This window comes from Triturus cristatus, chromosome 4_1 (assembly GCF_964204655.1).
Source record: "Triturus cristatus chromosome 4_1, aTriCri1.1, whole genome shotgun sequence".
Lineage (NCBI taxonomy): Eukaryota > Metazoa > Chordata > Amphibia > Caudata > Salamandridae > Triturus > Triturus cristatus.
The window spans coordinates 1,015,647,219-1,015,669,540 of record NC_140585.1 but is presented as its reverse complement, the minus strand read 5'-3'; the positions used below and the strand labels follow the sequence as shown (position 1 = coordinate 1,015,669,540).

The 22,322-nt window shown below is 44.2% G+C and overlaps 1 protein-coding gene across 7 annotated transcripts in view; it reads right to left on the bottom strand.

Annotated features, from left to right (window-relative positions):
* The window catches only part of TRABD (TraB domain containing), a 214,679-nt gene that overhangs the window by 146,052 nt on the left and 46,305 nt on the right, over positions 1–22,322 (bottom strand). For all 7 annotated transcript variants that reach the window (XM_085653946.1, XM_085653945.1, XM_085653949.1 and 4 more), the window contains 2 exons: positions 14,611–14,777; positions 9,223–9,363 (listed from right to left, as the gene is read on the bottom strand). In XM_085653946.1, the coding sequence (XP_085510072.1) occupies positions 9,223–9,363; positions 14,611–14,777 (308 nt within the window). The remainder of the gene's footprint in view (positions 1–9,222; positions 9,364–14,610; positions 14,778–22,322) is intronic.

Below are 22,322 nucleotides of genomic sequence, written 5' to 3'. Positions count from 1 at the left end.
AGCAAGATTTTAAACAGCAATAGTTAACATTTATTAACATTTCTCAAACAACAACAGGGAAGGATTTCCTTCATTTTCTGCTCTACTAAGTTACAAGAGATTATACAAGACCAGTTTGCTTCCAGTTTTGCTAGTGGCAAATAGTCTCGGTTCTGGTGGGTGTGAGGAAGTACCCTCAGGACATGGTGGAGTCATTCCCCAACATATCAAGCAAGAGAAGAAGTAAAAACACCTCTCCTGCTTGAAGTGAAACCTCCCTCTGTTCGGCTCCATCAGCACATAGGAGAGTTAGTTATGCAAATCTTAGAGTGCTTGTTTACAGAGTGGAATCCTTGCTTAATAGGCATGGGAAATTAGTATTTTTTTCTTTTAATACAAAATGTTATTACCAGAGCATTTTCATTAAATAATAGAGAAATGGGTCAAAGGAACCGTAATGATTATAAATGAACATCCAATCGCTAATAAAATAATTTTTCAACAATTCGAGGAGCCAAATTTCAAGTGTATGCAGTTTCACTCTACAGGTCTTTGCTGTCCTCCATAAAGTATGTGCTCATGCATCATGCCATTGCCAGAGGAGTAAAAGAGAAGACACAGGCGAGTGGTTTCATGTAGCCTGTACCTGGCAGTCTAAATACTTACTAGTCAGAAACCTTTCGTTATTTAAGTCAATGAATGGAGATTACTGCCTCACAAAATTTCCCTTCTAGGCTATATTTGCATTTCACAGGTCTACTGAATAACCAAGCAAAGTTACTTTTTATATCCATGTTAGTTGAAATATCAATCACTTAATGAACAAGTTACTTACCTTCCGTAAATGTTTATCTGGTACTGACTATCTAGCCGCAGATTCTTTGCCTTAGAATATTCCCCTGACGTCAGACTGGATCAGTAAACTTTTGACGAGCAGTACTTCTGCATGGCAGTAGGGGGGCATAGTTTGGCTCTAATTGGCACAATCTGCGTCGAAAGGGACATGAGCAATGCCTATATAGGCACCACACCAGTGCGTGGACGTTAGTTTCTTTTCGCAACTTTCCACGCTAGAAGTGCACAGCCACAACAAACACCGACCACTGGTGTGTGAAGCTAGTGCCCTTTAAAGAGTAAATCCTTTACACTATAATCCTTTCGCAGAGCGGAGAGGATGGGATGGTGGGTAATGAATCTGCTCCTACATAGTCTCTTACAAGAGAAGGCGTTACCAAAGGTAAGTAACTTGTTCATCTGATAGAGACTTCAAGCCGCAGATTCCCTACCTTAGACAATATACCCAAGCAATACCTCCACAGAGATGGGGCTGTGATACAGATTAGACAAAAAAGTCCTGTAGGAACAAATAGGCAAAGTGACCGGACTGTCCAGGCAGGAGTGGTGCGTAAACATGTGCAAGGAAGCCCACGTTGCTACCTGACAGATATCCAGGGCTGGAATTCCGCAGTCTAATGCACTGGTCGCAGCCTTGCCTCTGGTAGAGTGAACACGCACACCCTCAGAGGGTTGCTTTTTATCAAATGCGTTGCAGAACTTGATGCAGACCAATATTCATCACAAGATGGTCCGCCTCTGCACCGTCTTCCCTTTTTTCCTTCGGACATTCCCCCCACGAAGAGTTGATCGTTTGCCCAAAACTCACAATGGCGATAAAGGTAGCACAACAAAGCTCTTCTTGGGTCCAGCAGGTGTAGTCTCTCCTCTACTTTAGAGGAGTGAGGCATAGTGTAAAAGGTAGGCAGAGTGATGGACTGGACTACATGGAAAGGAGTTACTACCTTCAGTAGGAAGGATGCTCGAGTTTGAAAGACCAGTTTGTCTGGGTAGAAGGAAGGCAAGACCACTGACTCCTTGTCAGTGAAATTGCTCCCCCTCCCTCGCAGCTCCACCATTAAGTGAGGCCTGCCCCTTCACTTGCACTCGCGTGTGCTGGTGTTCAAGGCCCTCCTCCACCCGCAGGATCACCTGTGCCTCATCCCTGGTGGTCCAGTGGACCCCTGTTCTCCTCTGCTTCGCTCTCCGTTTTTTTTCCCCACTTGTTTTTTTGCTTCTCCCTATGTCTTTTTCTGTTCTACACTTTTTTTCTGCCTTTTCTTATTTTTCCACTTTTCCTCATTTCCCTTAGCCTCCCTGGTGGTCCAGTGGACCTCTGTTCTCCTTTGTCGCGCTCCGCTGTCTTCTCCGTTTTTCACTTGTTTTTCACCCTTGTTCAGGTTGTTTCTGCACATTTCCACTTTGTGCTTTTCCTGCCTTATTTCACTCTTTTTCTCCCCCCCCCCCTTATTCCTCCTTTCCCGCCCGCTTTTTTACCCACCGCTGCTGCCCCCGTTGCCCCTCCCCCCAGCACGACCTATCCTGCTCCCCTCCCCGCTCCAGTCTCCCAGCAGTCCAGCCCTCCCCGATCCCTACTTAACGGCAGCCGCTGCGCACCCTCAACCCAGGCAGCAACAACTGCAAGCTAGCGTCACCGGCCGACACCCATGGACCCTTCAGCTGTCACCGCTGCCGGCACACCTGCAGCACCGCCAAGACCACGGACTCAGAGCAACCCACCCGGAGGAAGACACCCGAACCGAATGCATCCTCCACAACGTCCGATCCCTCCACAAACACGCCACCGAAATCTGGGACCTCCTCGAAACATGGACCAACACCTCCTCGGGACCGGACATCGCCATCCTCCAAGGATACAAGATCTCCAGGAAGGACTGCCACAACCGCCCGGGAGGAAGAATAGCCATCGTCCACAAATCCACCCTCCGCCTGAGCACACTCTCCGACGAGCCCACCCACCTGATGGAACGCCTTCACTTCAAGATACTGGCCAGCCCCACCACCACCCTCCGAGGAACCCTCATCTACCGACCCCCTGGACACCCCGGGCCATTTTCCGAATCCATCACGGACGTCATTTCCCCACAGGCCATCGCATCCACCAACTTCACCCTGCTGGGAGACCTCAACTTCCACCTCGACAACCAACTGGACCCCAGCACCACATCCCTCCTGGACAACCTCCACAACATTGGACTCCGCCAGATCGTGTCCGAACCCGCGCACTCAGCAGGACACACCCTCGACCCCCCTCTTCACAACAGGAAACTCCATCACCTTCAGCCACACCACTGAACTCCCATGGACCGACCATCGATGTGTCCACTTCACCTTCAGAACACACACCATCCACAGACACCAGCACCTGCTCCCACAAAGGAATTGGACCAGAATCACCGACAACCAGCTAACCTCATCACTCAGCAACTCCACGCCTACCGTTGCGGAAAACGATGGCTCCAACACCGCAGCCCGAACCCTACACAGATGGATCACCGACAGCGCCAACACCTTAGCCCCCCTCAAGAAAAACACCACCACCCACGCCAAGAAAGCTAGATGGTTTACCACCGAGTCCAGGCGCACCTGCCGCTGCCTTGAAAAAGGACTGGAGGAACACCAAATCCACAGAAGCCCACAACAACTTCAGAGCCGTCACCAAAGTCCACCACCAACTCATCAGAAAAACAAGGAAAAAAGCTATCTAAGACAGAATCTCCACCCACGCACACAACAGCAAATAACTTCAACAAAATCAAGAGCATCTACGTCAACTTCGATGAAGACAACCAACACACTGAACCCTCACCAACCACCCCCGACACCATGAAGCCAACGATCGACAACTGGACAGCCCTCACCACCGAAAACACACTGAAGACGAATAACTCAATCCACTCCGGGGCCACATCGGACCCCTGCCCCCACCACATTTTCAACAGAGCCGCCGACACCATCGCGCACCCATGCTCCGCCACACCATCAACCACTCCCTGGCAACCGCATTGTTCCCAGATGACTGGAAACACGACGAGATCAAACCCCTCCTCAAGAAACCCTCAGAGGACCCCACCGACCTCAAAACTACAGACCCATCTCCCTGCTCCCCTTCCCAGTGAAGTTATCGAGAAAGCCATCAACAGCCAACTCGCCACATTCATTAAAGAGCACAACATCCCAATCCGGCTTCAGAAAAAAACCACAGCACGAAAATCGCCTTCCTCGCTGCAACAGACGACATCTGCACCCTGCTGGACAAAGGAGAAACAGCAGCCCTCATCCTCCTCAACCTCTCAGCGGCGTTCAACACAGTCTCTCACTGCACCCTAATACACAGACTCCACGACACAGTGATTCAAGACAAGGCCCTCGACTGGATCCGCTCCTTCTTCTCCGGCAGAACACAGCGGGTCAGACTCCCCCCTTTTCTCTCGGACCCTACACCAACCACCTGCGGCGTCCCCCAGGGGTCATCCCTCAGCTATAAGCTCTTCAACGTCTACATGGCTCCGCTCGCCCCCATCGTCAGAACCTACGGACTCAACATTGTGTCATGCGCAGACGACACCCAACTCATCCTCTCCCTATCCAACGAACCCAACACCGCCAGACAGAATTTTCGAGAAGGCATGGAAGCCGTCGCCAAATGGATGAAAAACAGCTGCCTTCAACTAAACACCAACATAACAGAAGTACTCATCATGGGCACACACCCCGACGCATGGAACGACACCTGGTGGCCCCCCGCCCTCAGAAGTCCGCCCACCCCCACGGACCACGCACGCAACCTGGGAATCATCCTGGACTCCGAACTCAAAATGGACCGCCAGATCAACGCCGTCTCATTCTCCTGCTTCCACACCCTTCGCCTCCTACGCAAGACCTTCAAATGGATCCCCCTCGAACACAAAGACCTGGTCACCAGCAGACTAGACTACGGCAACACACACTACGCCGGAATAAACAAAAACCTCACATGCAAGCTACAGAATATCCAGAACGCCGCCGCAAGACTGGTCCTCAACCTGCTTAGACACTGCCACATCTTCCAGCATCTGCGCACACTCAACTGGCTCCCCATCGAAGATAGAGTCACCTTCAGGATGCTCACCCACACTCGAAAGGCCCTCCACGACACCGGACCAGCATACCTGAACAGCAGACTCAAATTCCAGGCACCCCAAAGGACCCTACGATCAGCCCAGCTCTTCTATGCCATGGTCCCCCGCACCAGAAAGACCAGATCAGGCAGTCGCTCCTTCTCCTTCCTCGCAGCCAGAGCCTGGAACGCCCTCCCTCTCTACCTCAGACAGACAACATCTCTCCCCATCTTCACAAAAAACCTGGCTCTTCGACAGACCCCCTCCTTGATGGACTAGAACCTGTGAAACCCCCCCTCCCTCAGCGCCTTGAGACCCTCACGGGTGAGTAATAACGCTTAACAAATATGTGATTGATTGATTGATAGGTACAGAGGAAAAACTTGAGAAAGGGGTGCAGACAGAGGACCAACATGTTGATCTGTACACCATGTCATTAACTTGTTACAACTGCAGGCATATATCTTCTTGATGGAGGGACTCCTGGCTGCCAGAGTAACATCCAACAATCAATAAAGGGGGAAGGGGCAGGTAGAAGCATGTGGAATTATCACTCGGCCCCCTCTAGTGTAATAGGTCTAAATCAAAAGGGAGTGATCATACGGGTTGTCTGGTGTCTTCAGATATTGGTTATCTACCCGAAACCCTCAACCAATATTTGCCACTGGTGGTGTTAAGTGATCACCACTATGGTGTAGTATTGGGTGGCGTCATCATTGAGTTTTGCACCTAGGTACTCGATTCCCTGGGTGAGTAGTAGTCTCCTTTTGAGGGAAAGTATTGGCGTGATTCATGAGGAAAGAAAGGTTAAAATTACCTCCTATATCTAAGGAAGTGACTTTTATGTGGGTGTAGTATAAAGGGGTAAGGTTAAAAGGTACGGTGGTGATGTTCTTGGGAAGTGTAAACCCAGAATCACACGCATGCGGTCAACATGTTTCGGCCCTTATTGCCCATAAGGGTTCAAGCCTTCGTCAGGACCGGCTATTGAGAACGAAAAATCCCTTGTAATAACTTTGTAGGCTCGTAAGTCACTACTAATGTGTTTTCTCACCGATCATTTTTATTGAATGTTTTGATGGCTTACACTGATCCTGTGGTATGTGGAGAAAGGAAAAACAAGGGGCTTGATTAAACACCTATTATGTCTTCTTTACATTTTTTACTTAGTTTCTAGTGTCTCAAAAACCCAATTATCTTTTGCATAAGAACGTTACCTCGGATCAAATTAATTGCTTTATTATGTTTGGTGCCATACATTGGTTGACATCTTACAATTTTGGAGGTACTTGCAAGTAACCACTTAAAAGAATTTAGTTAATAAACAGGTAGTGGAAAAGAGTTCTATTTTAGAAATGACAAACTCTGTATGAATAGATAAAAGGAATGGAGGCCTGTGAGTTCCTTATCTACTCGTCACACCAGTAAGGAGCATCTGACAAGGAGTCAGATTGATAGCGATAGTGAACCCCAGCAAGTGCAGAATGGGCGCCATAGTCTGGCGGTCGAAGACGACTGCCTAGGGCAAGCTCTCCTTCAACAGCCAATCGTCGAGATGGGAAAACTGGCACCCCTGATCTCCAGAGATATGCTGCAACCACCACCATCACCTTGGTCAACACCCAAGGGGCACTAATGAGGCCAAAGAGGAGCACCACAAACTGTAAGTGCTCTTGGACTACCGTGAACCACAGGTAACGTCTGTGGGTAGGCAGGACGGGGAAGTAAAAATAAGCGTCCCGCAAGTCCAACGCTACCATCAAGTCTCCTGGGTACAGGATAGACAGTACTTGAGCGAGTGTGAGCCTTCCTGAATTTCTCCTTCTTAAGGAAGGAATTGAGAATGTGCAGGTCAAGTATAGGACCAAGGCCTTCGTCCTTCTTTGGCACCAGAAAGTAGCGGAAAATAAACCATGACCTACTTCTGACATTAGCACCATTTCAATGGCTCCCTTGACCAAGAGAGCTGCCACTTCCTGACAGAATAAAGAGAGGTGGTCCTCCGTCAGCCTGTTGTAAGTGTGTGGAATGGGTGGAGGAGTGGTCACAGAGGAGGGAGTAGCCCCTTTGGACGAGCTACGAAACCTAACGGACTGATGTTACTGATCTTCAGTGGTGCAGGCATATCCCCCCCCCCCCCAATTAAATGCCCATGGCGGTTGGAAGGCAAACTAAAGGAGTTTGGAGGCTGCGGCTGCTGACTGGGACAAAGGATTCTGATTCTGGAGGTGGAAGCCAGAACCACCAAGCTCTCTGGGTTGAGGTGCTGGTTGAGGAAACTGGGGTTTACTGGGGTGGGGCGATGACGGCGGGCAATAGTCCTGTACTCAGGAGCCCTTGTGCAAGGATTGGACCATGCCCCGAGTAGGACGTCTGTGATCGCTTAAATGTAAGGGAGAAGTAGTTTGGATGGGTAATTCCCAGTTGAAGCACCTCGGTCAGGACATTCATCTTGACTGCCACGGAGGCCAATTGAAGTTTCAACACCTCAGCTGCCCTCCTTACCACCATAGCAAACAAGACACCCTTCTTCGAAGCCACGGTAGATGGAGAGATCAGGCAAGTGTCTGTTAGGGTGTCCAGTCAACTGGGCTGGGGAATCTCTTATATCCTCACACTAGGTGTCCTCAAAGTCTTCTAAGGGCTGATAACCATAAGGGTCCTCAGACTGCTCCCTTCAATCCCGGCTTGTCATAAGAATAAGGCACTGGCTCAGAAATGGGAAGTTTGCCCCCCAGTTGCTGCCGGATGACGCCTGTCTGCTCCGTGTTAGAGTCTGGAATGAGGATGGGGCGGCACAACCAATGGGCATCAACATTGGAGGGGGTGCCAGGGAAGGTACAGGTCCTTCGACCGGCGCCGCTCTGGATCAGTCAGTGCATCTCTGAAGCCCAAATGGCACCGAGGGCAAGTGCACCGGGGAAAACAGCATGGGCCCCTTCCGGACCCAAGGGCGCCCAAATATGAGGTACATGGCCTCAAAATTCTTTAAGCTGGACGGGGGTCAGTGTGGCTCTTGGAAACTCAGGAAGGCACAGAGACAGCGCAGGCTCCACCACAGAGCTAGGCCCCAAGTGCTGACGGCCCTGCAACTCTTCGTAAGTCTTGCGCAGCCAAGTAGCAAGGCCTCTCAGACTAGGACTTCTTTGGTGGGACTTACTGAGTTTCCGGATTACTTTGAATGGGACGACAATCAGTGGGTGTGGCTCCACGAACAATCTCTGGACCTTCCTTGCAACCAAGATCTGGAATGTTGCGGGGGAGGAGGGGAGGGGTTGTCGGTCGGTGAGGAGCTTGAGGGACCACTACCTCAGCATCTTTGGATGCATGCCGCAGCAATCCCAGAGTTGTGATCGTGCTCCAGATAACAGAGGCAAACTAAATGCAAGTCCATTACCGACACTGGATTGTGAAAGTCACCACACAGTTTGAAACCTGCCTTTCTGGTGGATATCCTCACACAAGGAGAAAGTCTCGAAACAATCTTTGACAAAAGGTCAAAAAAAGGTAATTCAAAAAGTTACAGGGGATAGCTCTTTAGAGCTGTACTTACTGAGAGGAAAGAAAGAACTGACATCAGTACACTGGAGTGGAGCCTATATAGGCACTGCACATGTCACTTCTGGCGTGGACAACGCTATTGGAGCTGAATGGAGTAGCACATATGTAGGGACCAAAACCCCAGATGACACTAACAAGGCAACATGGAGCCAGACGACGCCACAAAGTTTCCAGATCCAGTCTGCCGACTGGAGAATGTTCCAAGGTAAGAAATCTGTTGTTAGAAGTCTCTATCAGATCATGGAAATTTAAGATTGCACCCACTTTCAAAGGAATGGTATATGAAAATGACAAGCAAGTTTGTAGTTCAAATAGGTGCAGGTGGCAAAGTCAGCACAAATAGGCGCATTTTTAAAATCTAAATGGAAATAGAGTTTGTGTCTGAAACAGGTTATTATAAACCTCATGTTATCATACCAAAAAAGAGCATGATAGCATTATACTATGAAGAACTACTGACCTGTTCAAAATTCACTTAGCGGTATATTTTCTGTGCTTATGATGTATTAATGATATTCTAATGAAGTCTGAAGAAATTCATTTGTAACTTGCTCCCCAATTAAGAATGAAATAAAAGAAAAAAAATGGTCAAATCTGTTTCACAGTCATATTACAGCAGTAAATCTCACAGCATACCAAGTGATGCACTGGTTATTAAACACAGCATGTGCACGGTGGACCTCACATTACACCAAGTCCAGAGAGTGTTGTGTTGAACAGGTCATACCTGTTTTATGGCTTGCTGAAGTTTTTCAAAGTTAATTTCTTTGGCTTCCTTGAGTAATGTCTTTTCGTCCATTTTTAACATGGATACTCTGTACTGACAAAGCTCGACCACCACAACATCAGGTTGAACCTCTTGGATTGTCTACAGGAAAACAACAAGAGATGTAATCGCAAATGGAAAACAAAAATTCAGATCTCTGCAAATGTTTTGCAAACACTTTAAATGCATTGATGTAAAACCAGAAAAGAACTAGGTGGAATAAATTTTGGGCTACCGAAAATGTAACGCTTTTTCAAGTTGTAAGCTGTTATTAAACAAAAAAGCAATTAGACTACATCCCAAGATGTTACTGAATAAATCGTGATATGTACTATAAAAGACAATGAAGCAGTCTGGAATAAATAAACGGAACTTATTCAAAAGTTTTCAGATATAAACACAAGGCATTTTTTAATTTAAGAGGCACTGACGGGATGTGCCTTACAGGACAAGACCAAAAATAAATACATTTGTGTGCCCTGTAAGTCAGCGCATAAAGGTTGCATCAAACCTTTCAATGTTGTTTCCATGTGGTTGTTGCACTCCTGATGGTCATAACTGTGAGGTTCTTCTACATACACACCGCACATTTATTTGACCACTGGGATAAGGTTTCCAATTGCCCAATGTTATTGCTAGAAAAACCGTGAGTTACATGAAGCTCGTTTAAAACGTCCTAAGAAATGATTATTAGGAAATACTGCTATGGAATATATTTCTTATTTTAATAAAATACTCAAGATATTTTTTCAAAGAAAACTGCACATAAATTTGAACATAGTCCAGTGGTTTGGCTTTTGCAGATTTACTGCACTGAGTTATGTTATGGTAGAAACAAATTCATAGAATTCTATTCATGGGGCTAGGAATTTATATTTCTGATATTCTGCAAATCTTTGACCAGAAGACCCTTAACTGTGGAATTTAGCCCCGGCTCATCACTATATCTAAAAAAAAAAAACACGAAAGGATGCACTCAATTTACTTAAAATGTTGAATCTAGTCGCAAGAAATATAAAGTACAGTACAAACATAACATTATAATTTATAATAATAGCATATGACAACATCAGTGATGTCACAGGCGATTTACACATGATGCAATGTATGAAATAACGAACTATGCATTGGACTGTTGAAATCAGATTGTCACATGCATAACCTATTTAAAAACCGCATGTTGTGATATTTTACATCATTGACGTATCATTTCAATATTGTTTTTTAACATACATATAGAATAATTCATGGTATAACATGCACGATCATGACATTTTTACTCGAAGGGTACTGCTGTAAAAAATATTTTAAAAAATTGGAAGGCTTGAAGGACGAAATGACTTTCAGTAGCAGATGTCCTTAAGTGCAAAATACTACTTCATGTAGCAGGTTATACCTTGCTATATATATTGCATCAAAGGAAAGCATGCTTTGTGTTCTTGATAGAACATTTAATTTCTTTAACTTAGTGACAATCTTACTCTTGATCGTTTTTTTTTTGTTTAAATTTGTTTGAGATTTTTACATTTGTTGTTACAAGTTGCCATTGCAACATTACATGTTATATTGTACATTTGCGGGCATTTGGTTATTATTATTTTTACCAGTGTAGTCAGCGATCTCATCAACTCTTGATCGTTTCTGATATATATATATTAAGTGGCAGTTAGGAAGACAAAAATGTAGTTAGTTTACATTGTTTATTTTGTAGGCTGTGTCTCTCTTGTGTCTTCAAAAATTTAAATAGAACTATCTGGCTATGCTAAGGTAGTTCACCACAAGCGGACTGCTGTGGCATTTTAGCTTGCTTAGAAAGACGTTCCCTGGTTGGTTTATGGTTGGTTTATGTCAGACTAAGGATGGTACTTTATGGTCCTCTTCGGCCTCTGCTTTTGGTACAGCCAGCTGAAGAGCAATGGAAGGGCTCAGTGGTGCTGGAGATGGGTTTGGCGCCTGGCTCGTCTAAGACGTCCACCTTATGCTAGAAATGCACATGAATGAAGGGAATGTTTGAAGTTTTTGAAAGTGGTTTCTAGAGCTGTTCTGCAACTTCCTTCTTTGCAGTGGAGATCTAGCGCAAGTCATTGGGTGTATGGTTTGTGAACGGACACAGACAAACTAAATTATTTCAAATGGTGTTTATTTTATTTATTTATTGAATGGGATAGCAACGATTCAACTATGCTCCCCCAAAAAAGCTTAGCAAAAGTAGGATATAGGGATTGGGTAGCCCAAGTAGAGTGAAAAAGTACATCCTGGGAAAAGCCTACATTAGAATTTATGGCCCACAAACAGGTCAGATCCCCGTCGTATTATTTTGAAATAATACAGACACCAAAGGATAGGAAATTATATATCCAGTTCAGGTTTGGCACCCTCCCTTTGAATGATCCAGTGGGAGGATGGCATTGTGACCCACCAACTTCTCAGCGGTGCCCAGCTTGTAAGGCTCCTGTGAAATCTGTGATGAATGTCATGTTTGTCTGTCCGTCATATGCTCTTCCCAGGGCTAATTGGCTAAGTCCCATTTGCAAACAACTGGGAACCCAAAATCATTTGGAAGCCATGCAAATGTTAAAATCAGATGCAAGACCGTTGTTTGCCTGTGCGGGTGCCAAATTTCTTGGACACATGAGGGTCATTAGGAAAAGAGCTCAACGGGTGGGAGTAGGCTAATTGCACTATTATGTTTATATTTAAAATATTAAATGTCTAGCTTATTATGAGAGGTTTAGAGCTCTTGCATAGTCCTTTGGCCCTGGATCCAAGCTGGCACTCCGGCTGTAGTACAAACCCAGTGTCCGTGGAGGGAAATCAAATGCTAAGCTTCAATATATGAATATACCTATTCTGACAATTTCCTGAAATGGCATGTATTACAAATCAAACTTAGCTGGTTAGTTTTGCTACAAGTTCCCAGACCATGCATCAAAAATTAATTTATTCAGAATTTTGACTATCCATTTTAACAGCGGAATTTTAATTACGTCTTAAGCGATTGTGTTTTAACGACTGGGTGGTTATTTAGGTTTGTATATTTACGATGCAAAAACGTTTATGGTAAATATGAAGTAATAAAGTATTTATGATGAAGTAAGTGTATGAAAGAGCTCTGTGCCGTGCACAGTTAAGACATAGCAACCATATACAGCTTGATATGGTAGGTTGAAAATGTTGCAGCACTGTAATTTGCTGCACTGTACACTAGCACACCTATCTATGTACAATGCATCATAAAAATATGTGCAAGCATATGTTTTTACATTGCATTACAGAACAGTTTTATCAAAAACGAATCAACTGAGTAACTTTGAGCAGAATTGATCAAGAAAAGCCAAGAGGAACAAAGTAAGAGCCATTAAAGGCATATCAATTATAGAGAAAATGTACAGAAAAGCTAAAAACACAGTTTTCTATGAAGGATTTAAACAGCGATGTCTAAAGGTCTAACAATTTTTTTTTATGTCTTCTTTTGTTCTTTTACACATTTATTTATTGACTTTTTTGGAGTTTTCCTGGGGCATATATCAGTCATTTTAGAACAGTGCCTCTTATTTGTAGTGGGTTACAATATTCAGCAACTATATTGTAATACAGTTATCTGAAAATAAAATTCCCATTCAGACTGCATATCAGTACAGGCGTAAAAAGAAATTGTAAAAAAAAAAAAAAAATTTTGCCTGTAATTTCACTAACTACTTGCAGTCCCTGTTCTTGTATTTGAGGACAACGCCATTGTTATTCTTGTGTATACATGGACCACAAGGAAGAACCACGGTTTGACCTTATTTTTAACCAGGCATGGCTAGATGATATAATCTATACCTCGGCAAAGCAAGAAGGACACCAAAAGATGTCTATATCCTTTTGGTAAACCTTTACGGCCATGGACAGAGACAATGAAAGGAGATTTATCACCCAGATTTCCAGATGCATAGCACGCAGCCTTGAACAACGAAAGTATCACTGTTGGAAAGGCACAACCAAATCAGATCAGATTAAAGCTCCTCATGGCAACCAGTGAGGCAGGAAATGGATTGTGACAGTCAAGTGGGGTCCTTTTAGGACAGCAAAATGTTCATAATGGATGCAGGTCCCTCAAGAGTGCATCACTACCCAAGCACTTACATTAAAAAGGTACATTTAATAGGTGCTCCTAAACCTTTTTTTATATCACTTATGGTGGTATGCATTTGGTGTATTTCCTCAAGTATGAAAAATCACATACAAGTCGGTTTACATTAAGTCCTGCTGAGAGAGCATGAGCCACCAACAGTTCAACATGTGCTCAAGTGAAGTGACTTTCAGGTTTTCTCCGCACTTGCCAACTCCAAAATGGCCCCGTATATGCCCAATTAGTAGCAGAACAGTAGATACATACCTAACCAAAATCTGAGACATCATACATAGCAACAGTCCCATGAAGAGGCGGAAGGACCTTTTGCTGTCTATTTCCAAGCATATACAATGCCCAACAGCTGCCCTCAGCTCCTGAAATCACATTAACACTTCAGAAGGTCAACCGTGCAACCTATCAGCAGACTCTGGAACTCACTTTCTCTGCGCTAGGTTTGCCGGCTACATATCCAAAAATAAATTGCTCCTCCCACCACCATCAGCCACACCACAATGTTGTGATGCTCTGCCAGCAACCAGATCCGCTACAGGCTCAGCAGATACTGCACCATCCGCCTCAGATGCATGGTCCGCACACACTTAAGTGCATGCTTTTTGCAAAAGAACAAGAGAACTGCCTTATTTCTGCCAGAGTATGGGAGAGATCTGCTGCAGCTATACCACAACACAATACCTTGGTTCACAGGTCGTTTAGGTCTTCAATAGAAGCCTTACTTGAAGAAGGGTTGGAATTTCCAACTCAAAAGAAGTCTACAGTAGACAGTACTGGTCGAAGTACAATCTAAAGCTGGGCCAATATTTCCTTAAGGCTCATTTCTCAATATTTTATCTATTTTGTCCCTGTAACTTTATACACTGTTTATTGTGTTATATCGTGGAAAATGGACGAGAAATTAAATGGAGGGAGCAAGGAGGGTTAAGCTGGCATAACATGTTTAACTAAAGATACAATCTAAAATAATATATGCTTAAAAATGCATACTTTCCTGGTAACAAGGAGTAGCCAAACCATGTGGATCTATGAAACGTTCCCCAGCAGGAGAATGGAGTAATTAATCACCTCTTCCATTAGTTACATCCAAAAAGGTATTTTACCATTTTCTTTTCAGAAAATGAATTAGCAGTCTGCTCAGGTTTGCTTTGATATTACCTTCTGCCACTTTAAAAAATAAACGTTAAATATTAATTGAGGTTATGTAGCTCTGTCAATACCTTCACAACATCTCTCTTGCTGCTGTCACTAAAGTGGGCTGTGCCAACTATGTACACCTTGCCCCCATCCTCAGTGACTAGTTCCGTAACAGTTTCTGGAAGGGTTGGCTTTTTTTGTCTCCTTTTCATCTTCATCCCCCAGAGAAGTTTAAAAGCATCTGCATCCGCTACAAAAAATAAAAAAGAAAGAATTGTAAAAATAAGTTTCTCAAAATAGCAGGTTACATCCCATGGTTTTAAGAAATAATGATAACATATGCACCACATTTCACCCTGTAGTAGTCTCCATGCATTAGACTCATCAGAAGCACTCTTTATTGCCAGCGAATACAGAATCTTGTAATATTATGAATTTCAACATATCCCAAACAAAACCGCACATATATCAATCACGCCTGTTATTGACAATCTGAAGGAAAATGGTTGAAACCTTCTGAATATGTGTTGTGATCTTGTTCTTCTTACTCCTTGAATATACCTCTGCCGATACCTCAAAGGAAATGAAACACTGAGAAGGTGCTAGCATTGTGGAAAAAAGCATTGGAACCAATAGAAAAAGTGTAGAGAGATCTTTCAATGTATGACAACGCTTGGTTAGAGTTCAGCTCAATATATCAAGAGTACCTTTAAACAAAGGCATAATGGAGAACTCAAAGCAAGGGAAAGAACAGGATAAAGACAACAATTGCCCATAGGTTTGCAAATGTTAAGCCCCTGTGTGAACTTTTAGCTCACACAATCACATAGTTATTCCATACTAAGTGATCAGCATATTTTACTTTGACTCACCTGCGATTGGTTACAGACACAACATGAAATGGTGGCTCTGGCTAAAGAACACGCTTCAAAATTAAAAGTCGGAGGGGAAAATGATTCCTGATGGATTTAAAAAGCCTAAAATCGTTTGGACTCCCTAGTGTGCTTTGTGTAACCGTGGGAAAAGAAGTTTAAAATGGATATGAAAAATTATTCACCCTTGGAAGTTTACCAACATCTTTAGGACCAAACTAACATGTTTCATCTTTGTGACATTAAAAGGCTAAAAAGGTGAATGTTTAAGCATTCTTGAATTTTCCAGGATCAAAATGCAACTTTATGAATATCCCATGCTATCCATCACAACAACGATTTTATAATTAAAGGGGAAGCATTTTAGATGGATGTCTAGAGTGGACATATTGCTAAGTATTTACTAGGGTCATATTAAATATTTTTAACAGGGCAAGTGACTTAAGGGTGCATAAATCTGAATGTGCGTAATATAAGCATTGGTATTTTAACCCAGACATGAAGCTGAGGCCAACAAGTCTCTTCGTCTTTTAAAGCACCTGGCTCAGAAATCCTCGGGCAACCAGAGGGCCGATTTTAGCAATTTATAATGTGAAGAGAGACAACATTACCAGATCAAATGGGAGAATACTGTGACTAGAAAACTAAAGATGAAATGAGGTTGCCTGTATGGTGTAAATCCAACATGGAAATGCTCGATTTAAAATCATAAGTAAACAGTATTTTAACTTTTTGAGTGTGAAAGCAGCAGATCAAAACACATAGAATAACTGTGGTCAATGAGACAATATGCTACATAAACATTGGGGTTATACTAAACTATGGGATTTGAATTTTCTGGAAGTGAGTGGGCAGTGCGAGCTCTACTACAACTACTCAACTGAATATGGATTCGCATTAACATATCACTTAGGTGCGTAGACAACGACACATTCCAAATGAGATTGCCTAAAAGCAGCTTGAGCTCACAACTACCGACAACCAATAAAGAGATGTGGCTAGCCATCTTATGGGAGAACAGAGTCATGGAGCAGGTCACCTATACACTACATGGAAACACCAAAGAAATGTAGCATGATATGGGAGCTATTTCTGAGCATCATGGAAAAGGAAAGAAAAACGTTAAAGTGCTTGACTAGAACACACACTCTGCAGCCATTTCTTCAAATGTGATGTTTACAGGTCGTGAAAAAGAAGCAGTGTTAGGAAGAGAGGAAAAGAGCTGGTTTTAGGTTTGGAGCTCAGATTGAAAATATCCTTTGGGGTTTTGCTTAGTGATCACTTATTTTGAGGCGACGGAGCATCAAAAGACTCCGAGAATATAATTCTGTGTGGCAGCACCGATTGAGTGCAGAGCTTGTCTGTGAAAGCTAGAATGGAGAATACGCCTGGATGAAAGAAGCCAATTGTCATTATTTGCTTGTATTATAACTTAGTCATTATAAAGGTTACTGGTCACAAGAATGCGTCTGGTGTCTCACGAGGTGAAGCTCAGTCTGTGACCACATGGGATCAAGATTGATTGAGCAGGTGGTGATCAGACAGTAGTATCCTATCAGTGAAGAAGCCAGTTAGACGATCAGTAGTCATTTTCTTATTTCTTTATCAGTGCTTCAAGGAACTGATGGAGCATTGTTTCTAGGAACGTTTATTTGGCGGTTTAGTACTGGTAAAATTATACCAAATCTTGAGGTTACTGGATTGTGGTTCAATGAGATAGCAGCTAGGGTCTCATGTAGAGGTGTTTGGTTTACATATAACATGGTGATTCAGTTGCTATCACCTCTGGGGCACCACCACTTTCCACCGGGCCACCAGTCAATGGGTCACCGAAGGACCTGTGATCAAAGTCATCGCTGCTAAAAACTGATGCACTGGGCGCAGGTGGGCAATGCAGTGTGTTTGTTGAGTTGGACGAACGCGCAGCATGATGGCAGCATGATTCTGAGCTCCAGCCTGCCCTGCAATTAGGCTCTAAAAATCCTGGTCAGTGGTGAGCAGGAACTGTCACTGGGGCCGGGAGAGGACTGTAGTTGAAAAATGTGTGGGCGCAGCCCATGCTGCAGATAAGGTGCACCTCCTCCCTCCATCTGTATCGACAAGATACCTGCCAAGCAAGAAGATCAGGAGAACCATACAAAAAGAGCTTGGCAAAGAGGGCAAGCTTTTCTGGGGCATGTGCTGTCATGGAACGCCAGTGATTATCGAATGAGGGAATAGCCCTTGGCAGGGATTTTCAGCTTGTCACCTTCCAAAGGTGCGAGTTGCATGGCCTGGAACTTGTTCACCAGGGGCAGAGTGCGGGCGTGTTGTGTAGTTCCTACTAATCCGTAGTATCTGCATGTTTGTTTGGACACCATAAACTAGGGACTTGGTGCCTAGACTGATTCCACACCCCCCGCAGGATCTGTTGGTCTAGAGACCAGCTAACTCACAGTGCCACCGTAAGCATCCCTTACCTAACCAGGGAGCGAATGGTTTCTGGCAACCACTGAACATGACAATCCTGATCCATCAGGGAACTTGGAAACAGATCAGAACCTTTTGCTTAGTCACTCATGCTTACTTGTGCTCAGAGAAATATACAGAATATACAGTGGGATGTTTTCAATATATTTAATGAACCAATGTTATTATTGTATAGAATACATGTGCTGTGATAATCAGTTGACAGAAACAGATAAAAGTGATTACAAGCACCAAAAGCGTAAACAGTAGATACAGTTCTACCATGGTGCCAAAACAGTGTATATATGCAGGCATATAAACAATGCAGTAATTGGGCGTACTCCTACTATGCAAGCCCTCCTCTGTGTGTGCCTAGAGTGTGTGTAGCCAAGAATCCCCCCATGGGATGAGCTTACCCAATTACCTGAAGGGAGAGAATGAAGGAGCCCGTCTTGGTCAGGAACTGGACACCCCCTCACCAAGATGTCAGACCGCTGCTTGGTGAAGTCTTAGCATGTAGGGACCCTTGATTTCAGCTGAAGTGCCTCCTCCACTAATCTATTGGGATGCTCATTATTGATAATAGAAAGCTTCCTTGCAATGTACGTGTGGATTAGCGATGTTATGGATATGCAGATAGCCCTGTCGCCTGTGGATGAAGATAGGATGACATTTGTACATAGTGCGTAAAGATGCCTAGTACAAGATGTTCGAGGTATCATGATAATGTGCAAAGCTAGATGTGGAAACAAGGTAGTTTCGGAGAAACTAATCCACATTGTTGTGCATGCAAATATGTGCAAAAGTACACAGCTGAAAAATAGAACAATGTAAGAAATGAGCCGCTTCGCTACATGGGCCTATCCCGGGAATGTAACAGGCGAGCAGTAACAAAAGGCTGAAAGTCAAAGCACAGCAAGACGCACATGAACAGAAAGAGATTGGAAAGGACTGAAGAAGAAGCAGCTGGGTCTAACTGATTCTGACCAGGTTGGTGTCATTTGAGCCTCCAATACTGCCTTGAGATATGAACCTTGCAAAGAGACACCCTGGCGTGAGGTGGGTGAACCTGGCCACAGTATATCCAAGATGCCGTTAACAGACGTGCAGTGCTAGTGTGGCAATCCAATGATGCAGTGTGCCAAGAGATGATAGGTGATATTCTCCATGAAAGCCTCATGTTGTATCTCCTAAACCCAGACCTCCATTTGTTCCATGGATATGGCTGTACTAATTAAGACTTGCATCCGGTGGGAGGTTAGTATTAAACTGGGGGCCCCCGCTGGCAGGATCTAAGAAGCCAATGGCCTTGCAACATGCTATACAATGTTAAAGAGACTCCAGTCTCTCCAGCTAAGGATGGACTCCCTTACCCTAAAGGCCAAGGACAAATATTAGGTGAATACTACTATCTCAGACTCAATCTACCCACCACAACAGGGAATGACAGGGGAACAGAAAGAAAACACACACTGTTTAGTATGGATACATTTGCATTTATCCGATCAGCACAGAGTGATAACAATACCACTCCCTTTAAAAGATCGACTCAATGAATGTGACCCTTATCTTGCTGCATATAAACTTCATTAAAATCTTGGAGTAGGGGCAATGAATGAATCCGGGGTTAAAGGAAATTGTGTTCGAGATGAAAGAAACTTCATGAAATGGCCAAATCTCTTTCTGCATGGTTACAATACCTCATCTTACAGTCGAAAATGCTGAGGGAAGACGCCAAAGAACAGCATTCAATTTGTAGACATTTCGGAGAAGGAGGAGGGACCCAACTCAGAATTGTTCACAGAGCACTGGATTCAATCAGTCCTGAAACCAAAAGGGCCATCTGCCTTCTCTTCTGCACAGCTCACCGAATCCCTGGCCAACCACCCTCATCCAGAGTTCCTCTGAGAACTATAACAGCTAAATTCCTAAACTAAAGGGCCAGAAATGCCATTCTCCAATTTGACAAACAAACTGGTCCAAACCCTTAATAAAACACTATGGTATTTTTCACTGCAAACTCATCGGAAGCAGTGCAGCAACATAAAATGGAGAATTTTGATGCTACAAAGAGAAAGTTGAATGGCATGGACTGAAATACATGATAATGTTCCCAGCAAAACTAAGACCTCAGTAAAAGCTAGATCTATGACATCCCATTAGGTATGGCACTGGCTGCAAAGATGAAAAAGCACATGTTTAATCAGGAAAAAGAGTGGAATATCAGTTAATCTTCATGTGGGCCGTGACACTGAGATGCTTGGATCTGCAGACAAGAAGGGATCACTGGTTGACCCTGGATGAAATAACCGACTTGCCGGAGAGAGCCAAAAAGAACACTGGAGAAAAACAACATGCTCCTGATAGACAAAGAGAGGACACTGAGTGAAATGACTCAACAACGGCTCAACACATGAGCAGGGCACGTAACTCACATCGGGCCCACAAATGGGACGATAGAAAATATCCTTGATGTTCTGTTTCACCAGGGACAGCAATTTAACACTAACCAAAACACTCCTCCCTGGTGCCCCCCACCCCATATAAAACTGGTGCCTGAGGCAAAAGATGTTGTTTTTTTAAAACATACGGTATAATTCACACTTAATATTTTCAGGGCACAGGGACTTCAAGCACTGGTGTAGCAGGCCGTTTTAAACCTGCTTTGCAAAAATATAAAGTAGGGGGGATATGTGGGTACAATTCACAGTTGTTCATGGCTCAAGTTGTCAGTTGGAGATGACTCCCATGAACATTGCACAATTTGCTGATGCACTGGGGGGCTTAGAGACGTCTGACTGATACACCATGGGACTGAGCAACAAAACCCCTTTCATTTCAGCATACATAGCATCCTATCCAGGATAAATCCATTCTTCAGGTCAGAAGAGTGTAAATTACTATATGAACTTTTTAGAGCTAGTGGACGGAGATATTTCAGACTCATAACTAACGGCACAGGGGTATCTGATGTAGAGACAGATTTGAGATGCCTGGGAACTGAAAAGTTTTCCCTTTTTTGTTTTTTTAAATTTGGAATAACACCTACTTTTCTGAGAATGTGTGTGCTGTTGAATCCAGAGTTGCGAGAAAAGCAGATAAAACCATAATAAGGTGAGGCTATGTCAGAAATGAACTTGAAAAAACTAAGTCAGATGACAATGATCTTAGACTTGGAGGTGAAAATCATTATGGCAGAGAGGGAGGCATTGTTACTCCTGAATGCAGCAGACACCAGAAAACTGGAACAACTCCAAAATGATTATAATAAACTAGTCTTTGAAGCAGATATACTATTACATAAGTAATAGGGAAAACATACACAAATCAGGAAATAAAGGTGGGAAGCTAACATAATGACTGATCAGACATAAGGAAGCTTCTCAGTATACAAGACACACAGATCCAGCAAACCGCAGGTTCAAAACTGATGAGAAGAAAGCAAGCTCATTTTAGAAGTACTATGAGGCGTTGTATAGCTTGAAATACCAGATCAACAAGGTAGATATTGACACCTTTTTCGGATGAATGAACGTTACTTAAGTGACAAATGCAGATAGGGGTAAATTAGAATAAACATCGAGCACAAAAGAAACAACGACAGCCATGAGTCAGCTGCAACTGGGGAAAGTCTATGGCCCTTACTACAATGGCAGTCGGTCAGACCTCTGACCGCCATCGGGCAGAAGACTGTCCGACAAGGAGTCGGCAGTCCCACCCGCCCTATTATGATTAGGCCGCCAGCACGGCAGTCGGAAAGAGCTGCTTTATACTGCAGCGTATGCAGCAATCCAGGAATAGGGCAGTAGCACAAGCCGCAGTAGAAAAAAGCACTTTGTGCACATCCATGCACCGTGTGCCAGGAACCATGTGGTGCCTGGCTCACGGTGCATGAATCTGTGCAGGGTCCCTAAATGTGTCCCCAGGGCCACTTTGCAGTGGCCCATGGGGGATGGGGGCCCTGCTTGGGGCCCCCAAAGTCTGTTTCAGACAGCCTTTTCATGGCAGTCAGACCCCCACGAAAAATCTTGCGGAAAGGGATAGCCTAATACCTACGGTACTGCCTCCAGAAAAGGGCAAGGATTCTGACCGCCAATGGGATCATGGATTCTGTCGGAGGTGGCGGTCTTCCCTCCCCGCTCCCCCCCCACCCAGACTACTGCGCTCTGACCGCCAGCATCTTAATGCAGCGGTCGGACCGATGGCCTGGATGTCGGATGGACCGCCACTGACGGCCTGTCGGTGGCGCTTCGCTCGACATCGTAACGAGGCCCTATGTCTCGAATAGCCCTTCAACAGTACTTTTAAATGTTTGTCAAACGCTCCACAATTACAACAGCTATCTGAAGGCACTAGAGTGAAAGGATCCATGTCAATTGATATGTGCTATGCAAATGTGATACCAATATACAAGGATGGCCAATTGAAATTGCAATGCCACTTGTACCACCCAATCTCACTTCTTAATGCAAAGG